The sequence below is a fragment of the Epinephelus fuscoguttatus genome, linkage group LG3 (assembly GCF_011397635.1).
Source record: "Epinephelus fuscoguttatus linkage group LG3, E.fuscoguttatus.final_Chr_v1".
Taxonomy (NCBI): Eukaryota; Metazoa; Chordata; class Actinopteri; order Perciformes; family Serranidae; genus Epinephelus; species Epinephelus fuscoguttatus.
The window spans coordinates 39,035,472-39,052,030 of NC_064754.1; the positions used below are offsets into that span (position 1 = coordinate 39,035,472).

At 39.3% G+C, this 16,559-nt stretch overlaps 2 protein-coding genes across 9 annotated transcripts in view; one reads left to right on the forward strand and one right to left on the reverse strand.

The window, feature by feature from the left end:
- rbfox2 (RNA binding fox-1 homolog 2) overlaps window positions 1-9,470 on the forward strand; it is a 43,909-nt gene extending 34,439 nt beyond the window's left edge. For 3 of the 8 annotated variants that reach the window (XM_049568731.1, XM_049568722.1, XM_049568767.1), the window contains 6 exons: window positions 1,058-1,114; window positions 1,234-1,378; window positions 1,986-2,031; window positions 5,291-5,379; window positions 5,630-5,702; window positions 7,220-9,470. In XM_049568731.1, coding sequence (XP_049424688.1) covers window positions 1,058-1,114; window positions 1,234-1,378; window positions 1,986-2,031; window positions 5,291-5,379; window positions 5,630-5,702; window positions 7,220-7,264 — 455 coding nt within the window. In that variant the 3' untranslated portion in view covers window positions 7,265-9,470. Of the gene's footprint in view, window positions 1-1,057; window positions 1,115-1,233; window positions 1,379-1,985; window positions 4,465-5,290; window positions 5,380-5,629; window positions 5,703-7,219 lie in introns of those variants that run through there. The other 5 variants (XR_007448634.1, XM_049568741.1, XR_007448633.1 and 2 more) reach the window with 5 other exon arrangements.
- Window positions 9,471-12,621: 3,151 nt separating this feature from the next.
- LOC125885657 (retinal cone rhodopsin-sensitive cGMP 3',5'-cyclic phosphodiesterase subunit gamma-like) lies at window positions 12,622-15,580 on the reverse strand. The gene is made up of 3 exons (XM_049571332.1): window positions 15,527-15,580; window positions 13,539-13,658; window positions 12,622-13,295 (listed from the first exon to the last, which is right to left on the reverse strand). Exons 2-3 carry the CDS (start codon window positions 13,646-13,648, stop codon window positions 13,178-13,180), a joined length of 228 nt encoding a protein of 75 aa, XP_049427289.1. The 5' UTR covers window positions 13,649-13,658; window positions 15,527-15,580; the 3' UTR covers window positions 12,622-13,177.
- Window positions 15,581-16,559: the final 979 nt, after the last annotated feature.

Below are 16,559 nucleotides of genomic sequence, written 5' to 3' on the forward strand. Positions count from 1 at the left end.
GATTAGATTAGATTTATTTTAAATAATAAAAATCTAAATAAGAATAACAAGCAAAATGAACAGTAATCCCAAAGCAACCTCTCAATGTACAAATTCTCATAAACAACATAAATGAACTTTATTGAATACGTATGTGTTAGAAAAGGAGTACATAGAAGTATACATATTTTATTTTTTAACTATTTTTTATAAATCCAGAAAAAACACTAAGTGCCATTCAGGGATCAAAATTAGCAGTCGCCAGTCGCCAGAGGTGACTAATTTGAACCCTTTGGCCAGTAAATGAAGTCACCTAACCAGCCACTCTGGCAAGTGAAAAAAATAGGGCCAAACTACAGTTGTTGTTGTTTCTCCCGCCCCGGGCTGTGTGTATGTGATGTCATTGGTTGAGTGCCGGTGTCGTACAACAGATCTTCAAGCCCACAACATGCCGCAAAGTGGGAGCTAGAACGTGAGCTTGTAGTTGGAGATCCGCGGTCCGCCATTTCCATGCCCTAGAAAGGCTGATAAGATCCACCGGCACACTGCGTGTCTGTGCTCACTGGCTGCAACAGTTGGAAACACGGAGCGAGGGAATTTTAAGAGCCTACAAAAAGAAAGAGGCCAGTTAACCAATGTAAGCGTTTGAGAATTGCTCGAGTGTATTATAGTAATAACACATTGAAAATATACCAAAATGCTATTTATGATTTTTGGCTAGTGAAAAAAAATTCTGGCCAGTAGATTTTTAAAGCTTACTAGCCACTTGGCTAGTAAGGCAAAAAGTTAAGTTTGAACCCTGGTTAATGGTTGCTTAATCATATAATATGTTAGTCTGCTCCCCACCATTTATCTCATCTCATCTCTTATTCTTCTTATTCTTGTCTTGAGTGAAAGCTCTCTCAGATGTGACCCGTGCAGACAGACCGTCTGGAAGCTTTATGCATCCTCTGTTCACAATGAGCAATAAAACAAACAACACACATCACTCTAAACAAATGCACAAATCATTAAATGTCTCTTTGCCTCAGTCAAATCTTGCTTTTAAACGAACATTGTCATGCTTTGTCCGCTACAGCTGGATGGAAGTTGAGTCCCATGGTTGGAGCCATGTACAGCCCTGAACTCTACACAGGTACGACAGCACGCATTAGCTTCAGACTCAGCCAGACTGACGGAGACAAGATGCACAAATAAGATTGTAACCTTGAAGGTATTTAAGGAGCTGTTCTTTCTACCTTCTCTGTCTCTCAGTACCAGGGTTTCCATACCCAGCAGCAGCAGCAGCTGCCTCCACTGCTGCGACCTTTCGAGGCGCTCATCTCCGGGGTCGTGCCCGGCCCGTCTACAGCGCAGTCAGGGCAGCTGTGCCACAACCTGCAATCCCTACCTACCCAGGGTAAACACACAAACATAAATAGACATAAATAACTACAACTGCTATTGATAATAAAAACTAGAATTAATGTAATGCATATCTCCTTAAATGCATGTTTTCACTGAGTTAAAAATAATAATAATAATTGTGCATGTTGTGCGTTTGAATATATTTTTATGGAGATGTTGACATTGACAGTTTGCTGACTGAAATACCATTTCCTTGTACCTAAAAGCTGATAGTAAGATGATTTTGAGAAATTTGATTGAGAAATACTTAACATTAATTTGTCTCATCAGCTGCAGTAACAGTAGTATCGCCCTGAAGTTGGTGCATTTTTAAAACAAAGAGGTGGTATTTTGTCTTGCATGTTGCACGGTGTGTAATAATCTCACCCTTCTTTCTTTTCTCTCTTTCACAATCTGTTTGGCACCGTTCTCTCACCTCTCTCTCCCCCAATCGTCACTTTTTTGTTTTGTTTCCCGCAATGCCCACATGGTGGCGCATCACACCATTACTTTTTGTTTGTTTGTTTTCGACTTTCCACCACCGCTCCTCTCTCCTCTTCCTTCCTTCCTTCCTTCCTTCCTTCCTTCCCTCCTTCCTTCCTTTCTCGTCTCTCTCTCAGTGTGATGGCCTATCAGGATGGCTTTTACGGTGCAGCTGATCTCTATGTAAGTATACCTCTCTCTCCTCTACTGCCTCACTCCTCACCTACGTTTCTCCCCTCTTGCCTGTGGGATTTCAAGTGTGAAACGGCACGGACCAAACCCATAGAGACGTGTACTTTTGGGTGTTTTAAATTCATCACAGCTAGAGACATTTTCTGTTCCCCTGACTTAATCTTGAGTTGTCTCTTTTTTTTTTAAATTACAGTTGAACTCATCACTTTTGTTTCTGTCCAACCTCATATATAATGTTCGTTTAATGATGCATACAAATATAAAAATATGAGCAGCCCAGCACACACACACTTTCATCAGTGTTCATTCAGGAGTAGACTGCTCTAGGGTTTGTCTCTGTGCATTTGTGAGTTTAGTTTGTACCAATGTGATTATGAGTGTGTGTCTGTGTGTGCGTGCGTGCGTGTGTGACCAGGTTGACAATAGCTGTTTCTGTTCTCTCTGTAGACTAGTGTTTCAGGACATTAGTGGCAGATTGCCCCAGGTAGGGTTTACACACTCTGTGTGAGAGCCAGTGTGCATCCTCCTCGTCTCCAATGACTGCGTGCTGCTAGACATTATTGACCATCTGAGATTGAAATGCCTTCTCTGTCTTCTTCTACTAACTCACTGGATTCTGACATGGGTGGAGTTGCGGAAGGGGGAGAAAATAATTTAAGTTTAAATCTAAATTTAATAAAACATAAAACTTAATTCACAAATAATCTTCAGGAGGGATGGATGTACATTTTGGGGTAAATTAGGTGTAGTATTATGGGTCTTTACTTGAACAGTGGGTCATTTATTTTCAAAATCTGTACTTGTAATAAAGTTTTCAAGTCTACATCATGACAGTTCATCCAGTTAACAATATACACCAACAGTGCACCAACTTACTGTTTTCCTCAGTGGAAAACAACAAAGACATTTTGCCTTATTTTGTAAGGATGCACCGATTGTGAAATTTTGGGTCGATACAGATGTTTAAAGTAACCATTGGGCTGATAGCTGATACTGATGTTTTTTTGTTATTGTTTAGCTCAGTTTTTTTGGTAGTTTATTCCTCTTTTGTGCCAGGGAAGGAAAGAAATCACAAAAAAATAAAAAAAATAACTGAAGTGTTTTAAAGACATTTAGTCCCTCATTACATTATCTTTTATATGAGCACAAATTGAGTCATACACATTTATGAAACAACCCTGAACGGAACTTTTTACATTAAAAACTTTTTTAAATAACTTTTTAAAAGCCTTTTTACTTTATATAATAATCATAATTCCCTCTCTAATATCTATTTTACATTGCTGTGAAAACATCAACAACTGTATTTAAGTTTCTCGACAAAATGATAACAGTTTACCTTCGCCTAATGTTCATTTTTACTGAATGGAGCTTGAACGTATCACAGTGTTACTTAATGCACCCTTGGTAAGCTGTGAGTTCTGGCCAGCGGCTGCTAGCAGCTAACATTAAATAGCTTTCCTCCTGCTGTTTTCCACATGGATTTGTTGTTCACAGTGTAGCATCAGGATAAAATAGTGTGCATCCCCTGACACATCTATACTGAGTTTATTGCGTCTCTCTGTCCTGAAGGCCTCCCAGGGAAGATGTCTGTTCATCCCAAACATGTTTCCTGTTGTCCCTGGGATGGATGTCCCTGCTTTTTAGTCGGCGCAAAATTGATGTGACACAACAGAAAAACATCGGCCACTGCCACCAGTAAATGCCATCTTTTCTGCCAAAAGGCCAGTGGCAGTCAACAAGGCGAATATTGACTGATACTGATGTTTGGCCAGTAAATCGGTGCATTCCTATTATTTTGGCATCGTCCCTAGGGTATACCCCACAGCAAATTCATCTTTGAATTTATTATCTTTCATCATGTTTTTGTTGCAAGGTACAGTGAATTGAAATAAAAAAAAGAAAGAAGTTTTTCCATGCCAGGACATGCCTTCTTTGTGTTGTTTTTGTCTCAGCAAGCTGCATTGCCATGCTTGAAATAACAAACAGGACACAAAATAAATAAGACATAAATAATGACATTAAAACCAGACACTCATCCAGTAGTCAGACCCCTTCCAGGAATCTCCCTATCTGTTTCACCTGTGGCATGCTAACTGAATCAATGTCGGCATGCAGACATATTTACAAGGCTGACTCCCCCCCCCCCCCATTCCTGCCCTTTTCTCCTCATCTGTAAACCTCCTTTTGTGTCTCTCTATTTCACTCCTCCTTGCTCTGTTCGCTCCGTCCTCTTTGCTTCCTCAGTCAATAATTGAAGCCTATTCTGTCTCTAGTGTCATCTGGCATCAGCACTTTCTCTTTCTCCTTGTTCTGTTCCTTTATTATTATTCTCTTTTGTTGTTCTCTCACTCTTCCTTCCTCACCTATTTTCTACATCACCTCCTCTCTCTTTATCCCTTTATTTAACCTTCGGCCCCCCCCCCCCCCCCCCCCCCTTTCCCCCTCCCCAGTCCAGCCTTCCTCCCATAGCAGCAACTGTGTGGTCCTGAATGCGGGGACTTGGTCGTGACTGATCCTTTAGGGTAGAATGCAGCGGTGTTTGTTTTCATAGGGATGTTTGGCCTAATACACTGTACGTTCTGAGTTTGGGAAAAGCATGCTGTGTCTGTCAGTGATTGGTTGCTGGCCATGTGAGGGTGCGTACATGTGTGTGCGTGTGTGTGTGCCCTTTTTAATCTGACTGGCTGACTGTCCTCTTACACCTGTAGTTTTTTGTGTCTGTTCATCAGCTGTCCATCCAAACATAAGTAATGACACAATCATCTTGCCACCCCTTCCCCTTTCTTTAACTGTGTGTTTTTGGTCGGGGAACTGGGGTGGGGCACAGTTATGGGTATGAACTCTCTCCCTCCATGTCCAACGCACGGTGGGAATGATAATGCAATTTAATGTTGCACAGGGGAACATTACAAACCGTAAAGCACGTAATGTACTATTAAAGATGTTTTTTCCGGGTTAGCCATGGAGGGAGAGACCCACACAGAGCCTGAGCTACATCCTTGTGAATGCCGTACTGCACCAGATTAGCCAGTTTTGCTGACTGTCTGCTTGTTAATCTTTCGCTCTCTTCTCAGCAGTTTTTCTCACAATGTAACCCTTTAGATTAACTCCTAGTCTGTTAGTGTGGAGTGGAAGTAAGGCAAACATTTAACAATAATTTTACTCTTGTTTCTATTTTGTCCCACCTCTCCTTTCATTGTATCTATCCCCCATCCCTACATCTCTCCTCTACATCACCTCATCACAGGGCGGCTACGCAGCGTATCGTTACGCACAGCCGGCTGCGGTAGCGACCCCTGCAGCAGCGGCAGCTGCAGCAGCAGCTTACAGTGACAGGTGAGTGGGCCTTCCAGCACATCTTGAAGCCTTCTCTGACAGGCTGACAACCCTAACCCTAACTCTTAATGATCCTAACCCCTAATCCATAGACCAGGAGGTGAATTTTTATCAGTAAAAAACCTCTTTCTTCCAGCAGTTACAGTATAGTAGTCACGTATGTGCCAAGTTTTCTTTCTTTTTTTTCTGTCTTCAAAAAGTTAAACGATACCTCATGTTTGATGTGTTTATTTATTTATTTTTTTAATAGCTATGGACGAGTTTACACGGCAGACCCCTACCATGCTGCGCTCGCTCCAGCTGCCTACGGTGTTGGAGCCATGGTAAGTCTCCAAAGCATATAAATTGTGATATTCTGTTTTTTTTCTAATTGACACAATCCCCATGAAAGAGCAAAACCAACAATGTGTTTGTCCTTTTCTTAAGTTTAAAAAACTGCTCACAAATATATCACATTTTTTTAAAAGGCGCAATAAACAGCCAGGCACTGTTTTGAGCAAAACATTACTCAAGATGAATGAATAGTGCATTTGTTGAAGAATGTTTTTAGTGGCTCATTATAATATATCGTGTTCAGTGTTCTAAGACTGAATTACATTGGTACAGCCAGCAACTGTCCGGAGGACCCTGAAAAGCTCGAGGCTTTCTCTTTGCCAACTGATTTTCATTAACTTAATTATAATTTTGTCTGGGAATGTGTAGCATTTAACTCCACCTAAATTAAAAATTCCAATATATTATTTCCATGAAAACCAGAAACCAGAGAAAAAGTCTCTGTTCGAACTTGTGATGTCATAGGATATAAAGTCTGGAGCTGCCCCATAGATAATGAATGAGAGCCTGGTTTTGTGGACCAACAGAAAGCTTGTTTTCTTTTTTATATCCAGATGAGCTTTATTCTATTGTAGTGTTCTCAGCTCTGAATCAGAAAATGTACTCATATAGACAGACTCACAATATTTATTTACACTAAACTCTAGGTAGAAAACCTTCGTGCTGCATACATAAAATGAAACGGCACTGAGCAAATACTGCCTCAGTTGGTTAGTTTTAAGCCATATTTTTAAATGTTACAGTCATGGCTGAAAATGACAACAGAAATAAACAAGTTTGCCAATTTCACAAATCAATTTCACAAAGCTCCGAATTGTCAGAAAATCCCCCTGGGTGCTCCTGTTGTCCTCTATAACACCTTTCTCAATTCATTGTCTATGGAGCAGCTTCAGACATTATACCCTATGACATCACACATTTGAGTTTTAGCACTCTTGTTTTTTTGGATTTGGGAGAGTTGTTTATGTTAACTTAAATTTTTGGACTTCCTCTGATCATAGGAATAATGTATGAATTTTGAAAAATGGGCATAGTTTCCCTTTAAAACATACAATCAACTGACCTGATTGGGGCTTTAAGGTGGGTTTTTATGAGGATCTTTATGTCAAAATGTAGCTGTAAGACCATATAACTGTGTGTTTAAATGGAGGATTTTTCCTAGCCCCTAGCAGGTTAGTGTGGCTATGAGCGGGATTTTTTTTATATGGGATTGATTTTAAAATAAAACTACTGTGCCCACGTTCATGGTAATGAAGAAGCATGTAGCTTAGTGCAATAGTTTTTGGACACCAGTGGAGCTCTATGACACAGACGCATGAGATATATCAGGGTCTGGCTACACAGAAAATACTTCTTAGTCAGATTGATTCATTGTTGGTTTGGATTTTTTTATGGAATTTATTGACACTAAGGAAAAAATGGAATATCATTAGACTGATCATTTAATGAAAAATGCCATTTTGAAAATATTCTTTTTACTAAATGTCTGTCTTTTGTTGTTTCTCAGGCCACACTGTACAGGGGAGGCTACAGTAGATTTGCCCCTTACTAAAGACACTACATTTCCCAGGAGCTCCTCTCTTCCATTGAATTACTCTGAAAGAGCTCCCTCTGTTGTCGTGGAGGTGGACTGCACCCAGTTTTTAAGTGTGGAGTCAACCACAACAAAGATAATTCAGATCCCACCCCAGAGCAGTCCCACGTTTTCTTATATACGCTACTACAGAAATAGAGGAATGCTGTATTAAAGACTGACGGATGGCCTTTACATTAAAAAAAAAAAAAAGAAAGAAAGAAAAAGAAGAAAAAAAATAGAGACTTTAAATGGCCACCTTCCCTTTTGCACGGGTTTTTTTTTTTCCCCCCCCCCCCCCCCCCCCTCTTAATCCCTCGGCACTCAGCAGCACAAGACTCGTGATGGAGCCCAGATGTTCTTCCAAAAGGCTGTATGTGGATAACTGACATTTAAACAGCTGTCAACCATGTGTGAGAAAGAGCTGAGTGCTGTGTGGCCTGCATACACTCAACATTTAAGGAAAAAAGAGAGGGAATCAAAGTGTCCACTAAACGGCGGAGCGGTAGGAGGCAGGAAGGTGCATCGAAAGAGCACCTAAAAAACCTTTTGAACCAGAAAGACGAGTCACTAAAATGATATAAACCCCCACTGATGGATTTTTATAATTCCTCCTTAACGTGGGCGGATAGTCATAAGAGAGGATTTCCATTCTTGCTGTGTTCTGGTAGAGGGAGACTGAACATGGCGGCTTGGAGAGGTGATGCGTGACAGTTTTTAACGCTACAGAAATCACGTCCGAAAGCTGAAGGGAGGGAGGGTTATTAGAGCTGTTCCTTACCTCAAGTTTTCTTAGTATGTGGAAATGGTGAACCTTTAAACTTAAAATTGTTATGATATGCAAAGAAATTAGTTTAGAGAAAAAAGTTACCAAATTATTATTATTATTATTATTATTATTATTGTAATGATTCTCATTATTATTCTTATAAAACCATTATTTTGTTTGACTCTGCAGCTGCTGCTGTTATGGGACATGTAGATCCAACAGTGAACCTTGGGGTTAAATTCACAAAATGAGCATCTATAATACAAATATTCCACCTTGTCGACTATATGACACAACTATAGTCTCACATCATGCTTCTCATGCACAGGATTTCACTACACTCTGTGTGCAACCACCACTGAAACACTACAAAAAAATTAAACACTAAAACATTGTCGTCTTCAATTGATTTTAGCTTTAGATTTAAAAAACAAAACCATCCACCCACGACCCTGAGGTTCAAGTATTTGTTGATCCTTTAATGTAGAGAATTATTATTTGGATTTTCCCCTCATGCTCCATCTTTTATAGAGCAAAGTCCAACATTGAATGAGTCTTCCTGAATCACACTTTAGTTGGCATACGTGTTCGAGACGCTGCCAGCAGCGATTACTGAGCAAGAGAGAGATTCTGTGGGTGATTTAATAGAAAATATTTAAATGCAAAACACCTTACTATTGTGCATATTTCTATACCATTGTATTCTATATTTCCAAAACGTGGCTTTTTTTGGCTTTTGTTTTTGTTCCAAAGATTTGTAGAAAGCACATTTTTCTGCCGTATGTATAAATATATTATCTTTGTTATTGTTATTATCATAATCCTTGATAATCCTATGGCTGTCTTTATTTACTTTTTTCACTTTTGTTTGTCTTTTTTGTAATATCTGTAAGTGTTGTTCCTTCTCCAGTAAGGAGCAAGATAAATTTCAAATTTTTTTCTTTCTTTGGAGTAAAGTTCTTGAGCAGAAAGCGTACCCGAGAAGTGGCACTAAAGGTATGCATGTAACACTACCAAACTTTTGTCCTCTTGGTTAAATGTGCAGCCAGTCCAGGTTGCTGATTACTTTTGTTTTGTTTTGGGTTAATTATAGGATCCGTTAAAGTGATATTTGGTTATATTTTTAAAATCTACAGGAACAGCTTAATTTTTCTTTCCTATTGTGTCCATATTTTGCAGGTGACTGAGACATTTGGAATGAATGAACATAGGCGTGTAGCACTTTTGGTTAAAACCAACTGTGTTCTTTTTGAGTTTTTGATTTATTTTAATATTCGTTTTTTGTTTTTTTTAATAAACCCCTTACATTTCAGTGGTTAAATCTGTCAGCTCGGCCAATGTGGTCGCTCCAGGTTTGTTTGAAGCTATCCAGTAAAATGTCTGAAAGTGTTATTTCTCATACAAAAGCAGGTTTATATTCCAACATGTTAAAAAAAAAAAGCAAAATGTCATTGTGGGATATGATCTTATTTGTGTGTGTTAAATGGGGCTGTTATGTTTGTTTATTTTTCTTTCCTATTAACTAATTTCAAAGCTACCATTGTGTTTTCCATTTCTCAAATTTGGGAAAACAGGTCAATAAGATGTTTTGGTTGTTTTTTTTTTATTAAATGTGCTGCTGTTGGATTTTCTCATGACATTTAACATTTCTTTTGTAATATCTCCAAATTACTGCAGAATGTGCTCTGGACAAAAAAAACAGAAAACAAAAAACAAACAAAAAAAAGAAACCTAGCCAAAGATGCTAACTAACAGTCCCCAGCACGTTCTGGTTCTCAACTTGAGAAGTGCTACACAAAATACACAAAGATGGACTTACAAAGCCACTGAAGGCATGGACAAACCAGCATGAGCGATACTTGTCAAGTTAAACAAAAAAGATGAAAAAAAAAGTGTTTTGCATGAATCTTGTGTCTTTCATATTTGACTCCTAAGCAGCCGAGCCCAGTTGCGTTCTTCTTTACCACTAAACTCTATAAAGAATGAGGCAGCTAGCAGTTTGAAGCTAGCTAACACAACAAAGAGCACAGTGCTGTTTGGCAAAAACGCCGGCTGACAAACAAAATGGCTGCCGCACAAAAATCACACATGGCAGCTTCATTTTCCTGTCATGGTTTTCTTGCCGCTGTATTATAGTAAACTATGTGGCCATTCTTCATAGTTGCTATGGTTTCTCAATGAACAGTCTTCTCCCTCTGTCATGTCTATATCCCCCTTGACTGCCATTATGTTTTGGTTTTATTTTTGTTATTGAATGTCCATATAAAATGTTTTATATAAAAATGTTTTGTTGTGATCAAGCTTTCGGGTTGTTTTCTTTTCTATTTATTGAATTCAATGGATAAGTGCTTTTTTTCTTACATTATTGTTCACACAGACCGTTGAACTCCATTGATCACCAAGACATTAAACAGCCGACCCCCTTTCGTATTACACAGTCATGAGTAAGAGGTTATATGCTAGCAGCTGTGTGTATAGATGTATAAAGAGCACTGGATACAGAGTTGGAGGTGGGGCCCTGTTCATTCCTACGAGCATTGCTCAATTGTGCACAAAGCCAAAAGAGTTTGATTTATGGGATCAAAAATTACTTGAATTTTTCGCATCCATGGGCCCACAGTAACTGCACTAGGGACTTTTGGCCGAGCAGCTAACTTCCTGTCCAGTCTTCCACTAACCTGAATGGAGATGATTTTAGTGTGTGGCTCTTCTGAACTTGTAAATGTTATCCTACCTAATGGATCAAAATATGATATTGAAACAAGTCATTTTGCAGGCATTGTGACACTAAAAAAAAATTCTCTTTCACAACTGAAGTCTATGGGGAAAGGTCTTAGCTGGACCTAATGGCATCACTGTATGGACCTGGAAGTTGTAAATCCACGGTTTGGCCACGAGGTGAAAGTTGCCTCAAAGACTGTCACTGTTCCTGTATCCTTCTCTTTATACATTATGGCTGTGTAAGGTGCACTTAAGCACAGCAGAACTACATCCTAATATGCTCAGAATGTCAACACGAATATTCTAATGTTCAATAGGTTTAATGTTCACAAACACATTTGCTAATAAGCCCTAAAGGCAAGGTAAAGCCAAAGCAGTGAATGCCCTTTGTTTAGCAGGTATATGGTCATAAACCATCGTACTAGGCAACAAGGTCCTAAAATTTTTGACGACAAATTTCAAAGCAAGCCATCCCATAGTTGTTGAGAGATCTTAATCCCAACAACAAATGGCAACCTTGCAGTGGTGCTACAGGAAATCTCCAGTGTTGATCTCAAAAGTAGGGTTGCAACCTTCAATGTGTAAAAAATAAAAGACACCTTCGTAGTGGCCCCATGCCTAGGGAAAGGAAACCAAGACGGAGTTCTGGGGCTACTTCCCCAGGAGGTTTTGAGTCTCAGACACTCCATTTCCTGCATTCTTGCTAGTTTTATGCACCAATTTGTGGTTTGTTATGTATCTTTTCAAAGTCCTTGCTTCTCTCAATATGAATGTTAAGGGGGACAAGAAGAGTAAATTATAGTAAATAGTTACATTAAGGATGAAAACATCAGATAACAGAGATGGGCTAAATGTTTGGTCTGTCAAGATAAACTGGTAAATTTGGAGGAAGCCAGAAAGGGGAGGCTTTATGTAGGAATTCTGAAGTTAAACCTGTTAGCTTACATTATTTCCATGTTTTTAATCTTTTGATTTTGAATCATTTGATCTGTTTTAATATGAGAGCTATAAATTTAATCATCAATAATATGTCTGACATTTATAATGATGATTGATACATCATCGTGTGATGGTTTGCAGGTACATGGGATGAATTAGTGGTACGGGTGCTATTAATAGCCACAGCCGTGTGTGATGGTAAGTGGCACATAATGTCAGCTGTTCTTTTGGAGAACGACCCTGTAGACAGAGACAGACAGTCTGTAAAACTGTACTTCTTCTCTGCCGTATTTTTAATTGGCAGGTTTAATGAGTTGTAGCGGGCGCAAATATCGATATGCAAACTGATTAAAGGGTGTTTCTGCATCAATTTATGTCTCACTGTGGGAGAGTAAACAAAGCTTGTCCATGTGCGCCCAGCTCCACAATGACTGAGACATGTAAAACAGAATCAAGTGCACGTGGGGCTTTATGAATCCATAAGCTCAGTACTTAAACACCCAGGCGAAAATCTCATATCATAGCTTTATCAAGCAGCAGTCAGTCAGTGGGTCAGTGAGCACACTAACAGTGGTCCTGAGCTTCGGAGTCTCTTTAACCATGGCAACGATGATGCTACTATAAGTGACAGACCTCCAATGTTATTGAGATATTGTCATTATCTGGGAACAATGAATGCCTGTACAACATTTCATGGCAGTCCATCCTGAAGTTGTTGAGATATTTCAGCCTGGACCAAAGTGGTGGACCAACTGATACAAACAAATATCAGTAACAGCAACTTTAATGATGCAGGTATTATTACATTATTCGTTATAGGTTTTGTCCTCCATTATTAAATTCAGGATCAAGTAGAAACTCATAGTAAATTATATGTGTGTAAAGAAGACAACATTTCTCTGGGGAAAATATTTATTGACAGCTCTACTCACTATCCCTTGATAGTGTGCACAAATGTACATTCATAATTCATAAAAATAGAAATATTCATATATATATTTATATCATAAACATCTGTACATTAAAAAGGATTAGCTCCAAAGAGGAGGAGGAGTAGAAAAGGCAGGAGATAGGAGCGATGGTTTGGTGGTGATATACTGCAAAACAGTGATCAGACCTGCTTACAACAGATTTAGCTCACTGTATCTCAGAAATTTCACAAGCCAAGTGCAAAGTATGGGGCAGGGCGTTTGGAGTCATTGCTCAAAGCATGGGCGCCTCAGTGAAGCATATATAAATAATATAATATATAAATTATATTTGCCAATTTATCAACTTTTTGAGATCAGCATTGGGTTTTGCTTTTTTTGTGCAACTTTTCCCAAAAGCCATGTGGGCCCTAACACAACAACAGACATCAGGTCAGGTATTTAGGTGTGCGAAGGAGAACAAGGTGAGAGAGGAGGACTGGGTGATGGAAAATCAGCGCAGGGAGGTGAAATATTTTGGGTTCAAATGGGTTTCTAGACAATTCCATATTTCGCCAGGTCGCTGAGCTCCATGTCGCCAAAGGCTTCCCATGGGCAAACCACTGTGATGTCTGTGCCAAGACCCTCCATGCCGGGGATGTCATCTCCGAATCTGAAGAAGAAACAAAAACGTGTCTTAATTTCCTGTTTCACTGGGTTTTTTATATGTGATGTTCACTTGTGAAAGAAAACAACTGGTAAGGTATGTTGTCAGAAAAGTGTAGTAGTAGAGTAGAATAATAAAACAGCAGTACTAGATGGAAATATTCAAGTACAAGTACCTCAACATTGTACTTAATCATTGTGCTTGAATAAATGTTCTCTTAACCATTGGTGATTTAAAAGTCCATCTTACCCCTTCTGGCCTGGTTTAGGGGCCTTGCTCTTGAAGGTACGAGCAGCCCTCTGCTTGAACTTGGGAGGGGCCTTCTTGTCGGCGGGAGCTGCAACGGCTGCGTCTGCCATCCTTTATGCTCTGAGAAAAAAACAACATTAACATTTAGTTTGTTAGTCTTCATCTGCAAGACCCTTCCTCCTCCTCTAATCCCCACTGCTCCGTGCTTGGATGATATAACATCCCCAGGTTAGGTCAAATATAAGCTAAAGCTGCTGTCATAAAGCTCCTTCAGACCCTGTTACACAAACAGCTTTGTCTATTTTTACACCTTGGCTTTAAAGATTACTACATTTGGCCAAGTTACAGACTGTACATGGTGAGACCAGATCAATACTAAGTTCACCTAATTCCATAATTGGTCTGAAGTCAGCACACACACACTGTATGTTGTGAATAATAAACCTTGAGTCTAAGGAGATTTTCCCCTAACAACTTATTTTCAATCTGCTTTAATCTTTAACCTTTCTCTGACCGCAGTTATAAGCCTTATCTTACTGGAAAGCTCAGGAGGGCTGTGGAATTTACCAGAAGTGTACTTTGACCTCTCTGATAGAATTTTTTGAACATGCAAACAAGTTGTGGAACTTTTGTGGAATCTGTCATGAAGTCTCAGTTAACCAGCGAGTTCTCAAACTTCAGACTCCGACAGAGTTTCTCTTGTACTTCCTAGTTCTGCTGCAGGAGGCTACTGTTTTTGAAGAGCACAATATAAACAGTCCCTGTGTGCAGATATACAGTGTGTATAATGTGTGTGTGTAATGTTCTTCTAGTCAACACAGCTAATGCAGTAGCATCTGTGTTATCTCCAGCACATACCAATGAAAGTACCAAAAGACAACTCTGTTTAATTGTTGATTCCTTCATTACTCTTGCATTCTAAACCTCTTTTGTTGCCAAAATGACCGCCCAATTCTTTAGCATAAACCAACAGAGCTACAACACTTACTGATTTAAAGAACAATGAGGTACAGAGGAGAACAAAGGCATGAAAACACTGCATAATTTTTACCTGATCTTTTTACTATGCTGCAAGCTAATTTCCCTTCCAGGACACCAAAGACTGAACTGGGCTAAACTGAAAGTGAGAGCTGTAGAAAATATCCTCAGTCTTTTACACACAGGCCTACATAATAAATGCTCTAGACACTAACAGAAATGTGTGCAAGAAGTCCTGTGTTGATATTCAAACATGTTCAGCTAAAAATGACGCCAATAAAAAGTAACAATGTTTTTGGAGACTTTTTTTCTAAACTGATCAGCAGCAACAGCACATCCAAAGCACAGATACTTGTGTCAACAAAACGACTTTGCTTCGACAACCGGAAGAAATCCATGACATGTATCTCACAGCATCTATCTGAGATCTTGCTTACTCAGCACTTTCCTGCACTCTCGTTTAAGCTCGAAGCTACGGAGTCCCACGAGTGTCACGGCGAGGTTTTTTTCTGCGTTTCCTCACAGTAGATTCTGCATTCTCTCGCAATACTTTTGCGTGACCTCACAAAAGTTTTGCATTCAAATGCAGCATTGTCATATCATCTTACATGCTCTAGCATGAAGTTACTCATATAAGATGTGAACAGGTGGCCCTGTTTCTATACTTTACCATCCTACTGAGCAGTAGTATTATTTCAGAATACTTATACCCCACTCAAAGTAAAATCAAATGGTCTGATCTATCCTGAGGTGTTGTGCTGGGAGCAGCTGAGTGAATATAGGCATGTTGCTCAGAAGGAATGGAAAAAGAAAGGGTTTGCTAGGTAATGCAAATTGTGAGTAATGCAAAATTTGTTGCGAGAGAATGTGTAAGTATTGCAAGGAAAGGCAGAGAGAAACAAAAATCTCACAGTGACACATTGGGCTCTCCATACTTACCTTAGTCCTTATGGCAGATTGGAAAGTTAGTCAAAACTGGCAGCTAAGAAAGGATGAGAGTTTGATCTTACCTTGTTGTTCGTAGTCACAGTTGACTTCTGGCTGATGTCTCAGGTCAGTTTGTGTCTTTCTTGTCTCTGCCCTGTGGTCTTCTTATATACTGCACTGTCCTAATCCCCCTGACATGCTCCTCTATAATTTTCTGACCTCTCTGCTCTATTAGATTAGGAGGGGGCTCAAAAATGTGTGTCGCACCATGTGAAGATGTCTGCAGGATTACATAATGAAGCATCTCTGAAACAACTTGACAGGATTTACTGGACAATATGAGCTGTTTTGGGATCTGATGTATGAATAATCTTTTCCGTATTGGTGCATTTAAAAAAATAATTTATTGTAATTATAAAATTCTATTCTACAACAATAATACATTCAGCTCCAAGTAGGGTTTTAAAACATAAAGAGGGGATTTTTAAGCTCATTCTTGATCTTGAAAATGATAATTTGAAAGAAAAATCTTAACTCAAGGTCCACTTACTACTCCAGAGCTTTCGCCCACATCCTTAATCAGCTGATCAAGTCCTACGTCTTGATCAGCTGATTAAAAAATGAGACAAATCTAGAGAGGGGACTTTCAGTAGACTTTTTGAGTTAAATAACATAAAGTGAAGATATGGGGGCTAAAGTCGGGGCTATAACAAAATAATTGAGTGTATCTTTTACCACTCTCAGTAATTTCTTTTCATGTCACATAAATAATTGTTCAGTTAAGTGGGAGACATTGTTTTAATATTGGCCCCCTTTGACCTGAGTCTATGCCATGAGGCAAGGGATTAACAGCTGAAGTGTTCTTTATTTGTCACTAAGTGATTGATCACTTGGGCTCAGTGCTCTTACATCACATGTTCCAGATCCTCGTGCTGCTCTCACTTAGGTGTCACACCATCCCCTTCTCCTCCTGATGAGAATCTCATTTCATATACATGTAATCTGCACTACGTCACCTTAGAAATGTTGATATGATAGGATGTATAAAAGGTACAAATGTAACTTGTCTGTGGTTTGCAGAAACGTACTGTGCCAAAATGTTCTTCTGGCAACTGG

Excerpts from the sequence above, each read along its gene's own strand:
- LOC125885657 (XM_049571332.1), bottom strand. The coding sequence starts at position 13,648 with ATGGCAGACGCAGCCGTTGCAGCTCCCGCCGACAAGAAGGCCCCTCCC. Across the intron at positions 13,296-13,538 it reads CCTAAACCAGGCCAGAAGGG|ATTCGGAGATGACATCCCCG; the intron begins GTAAGATGGACT and ends TTTCTTCTTCAG.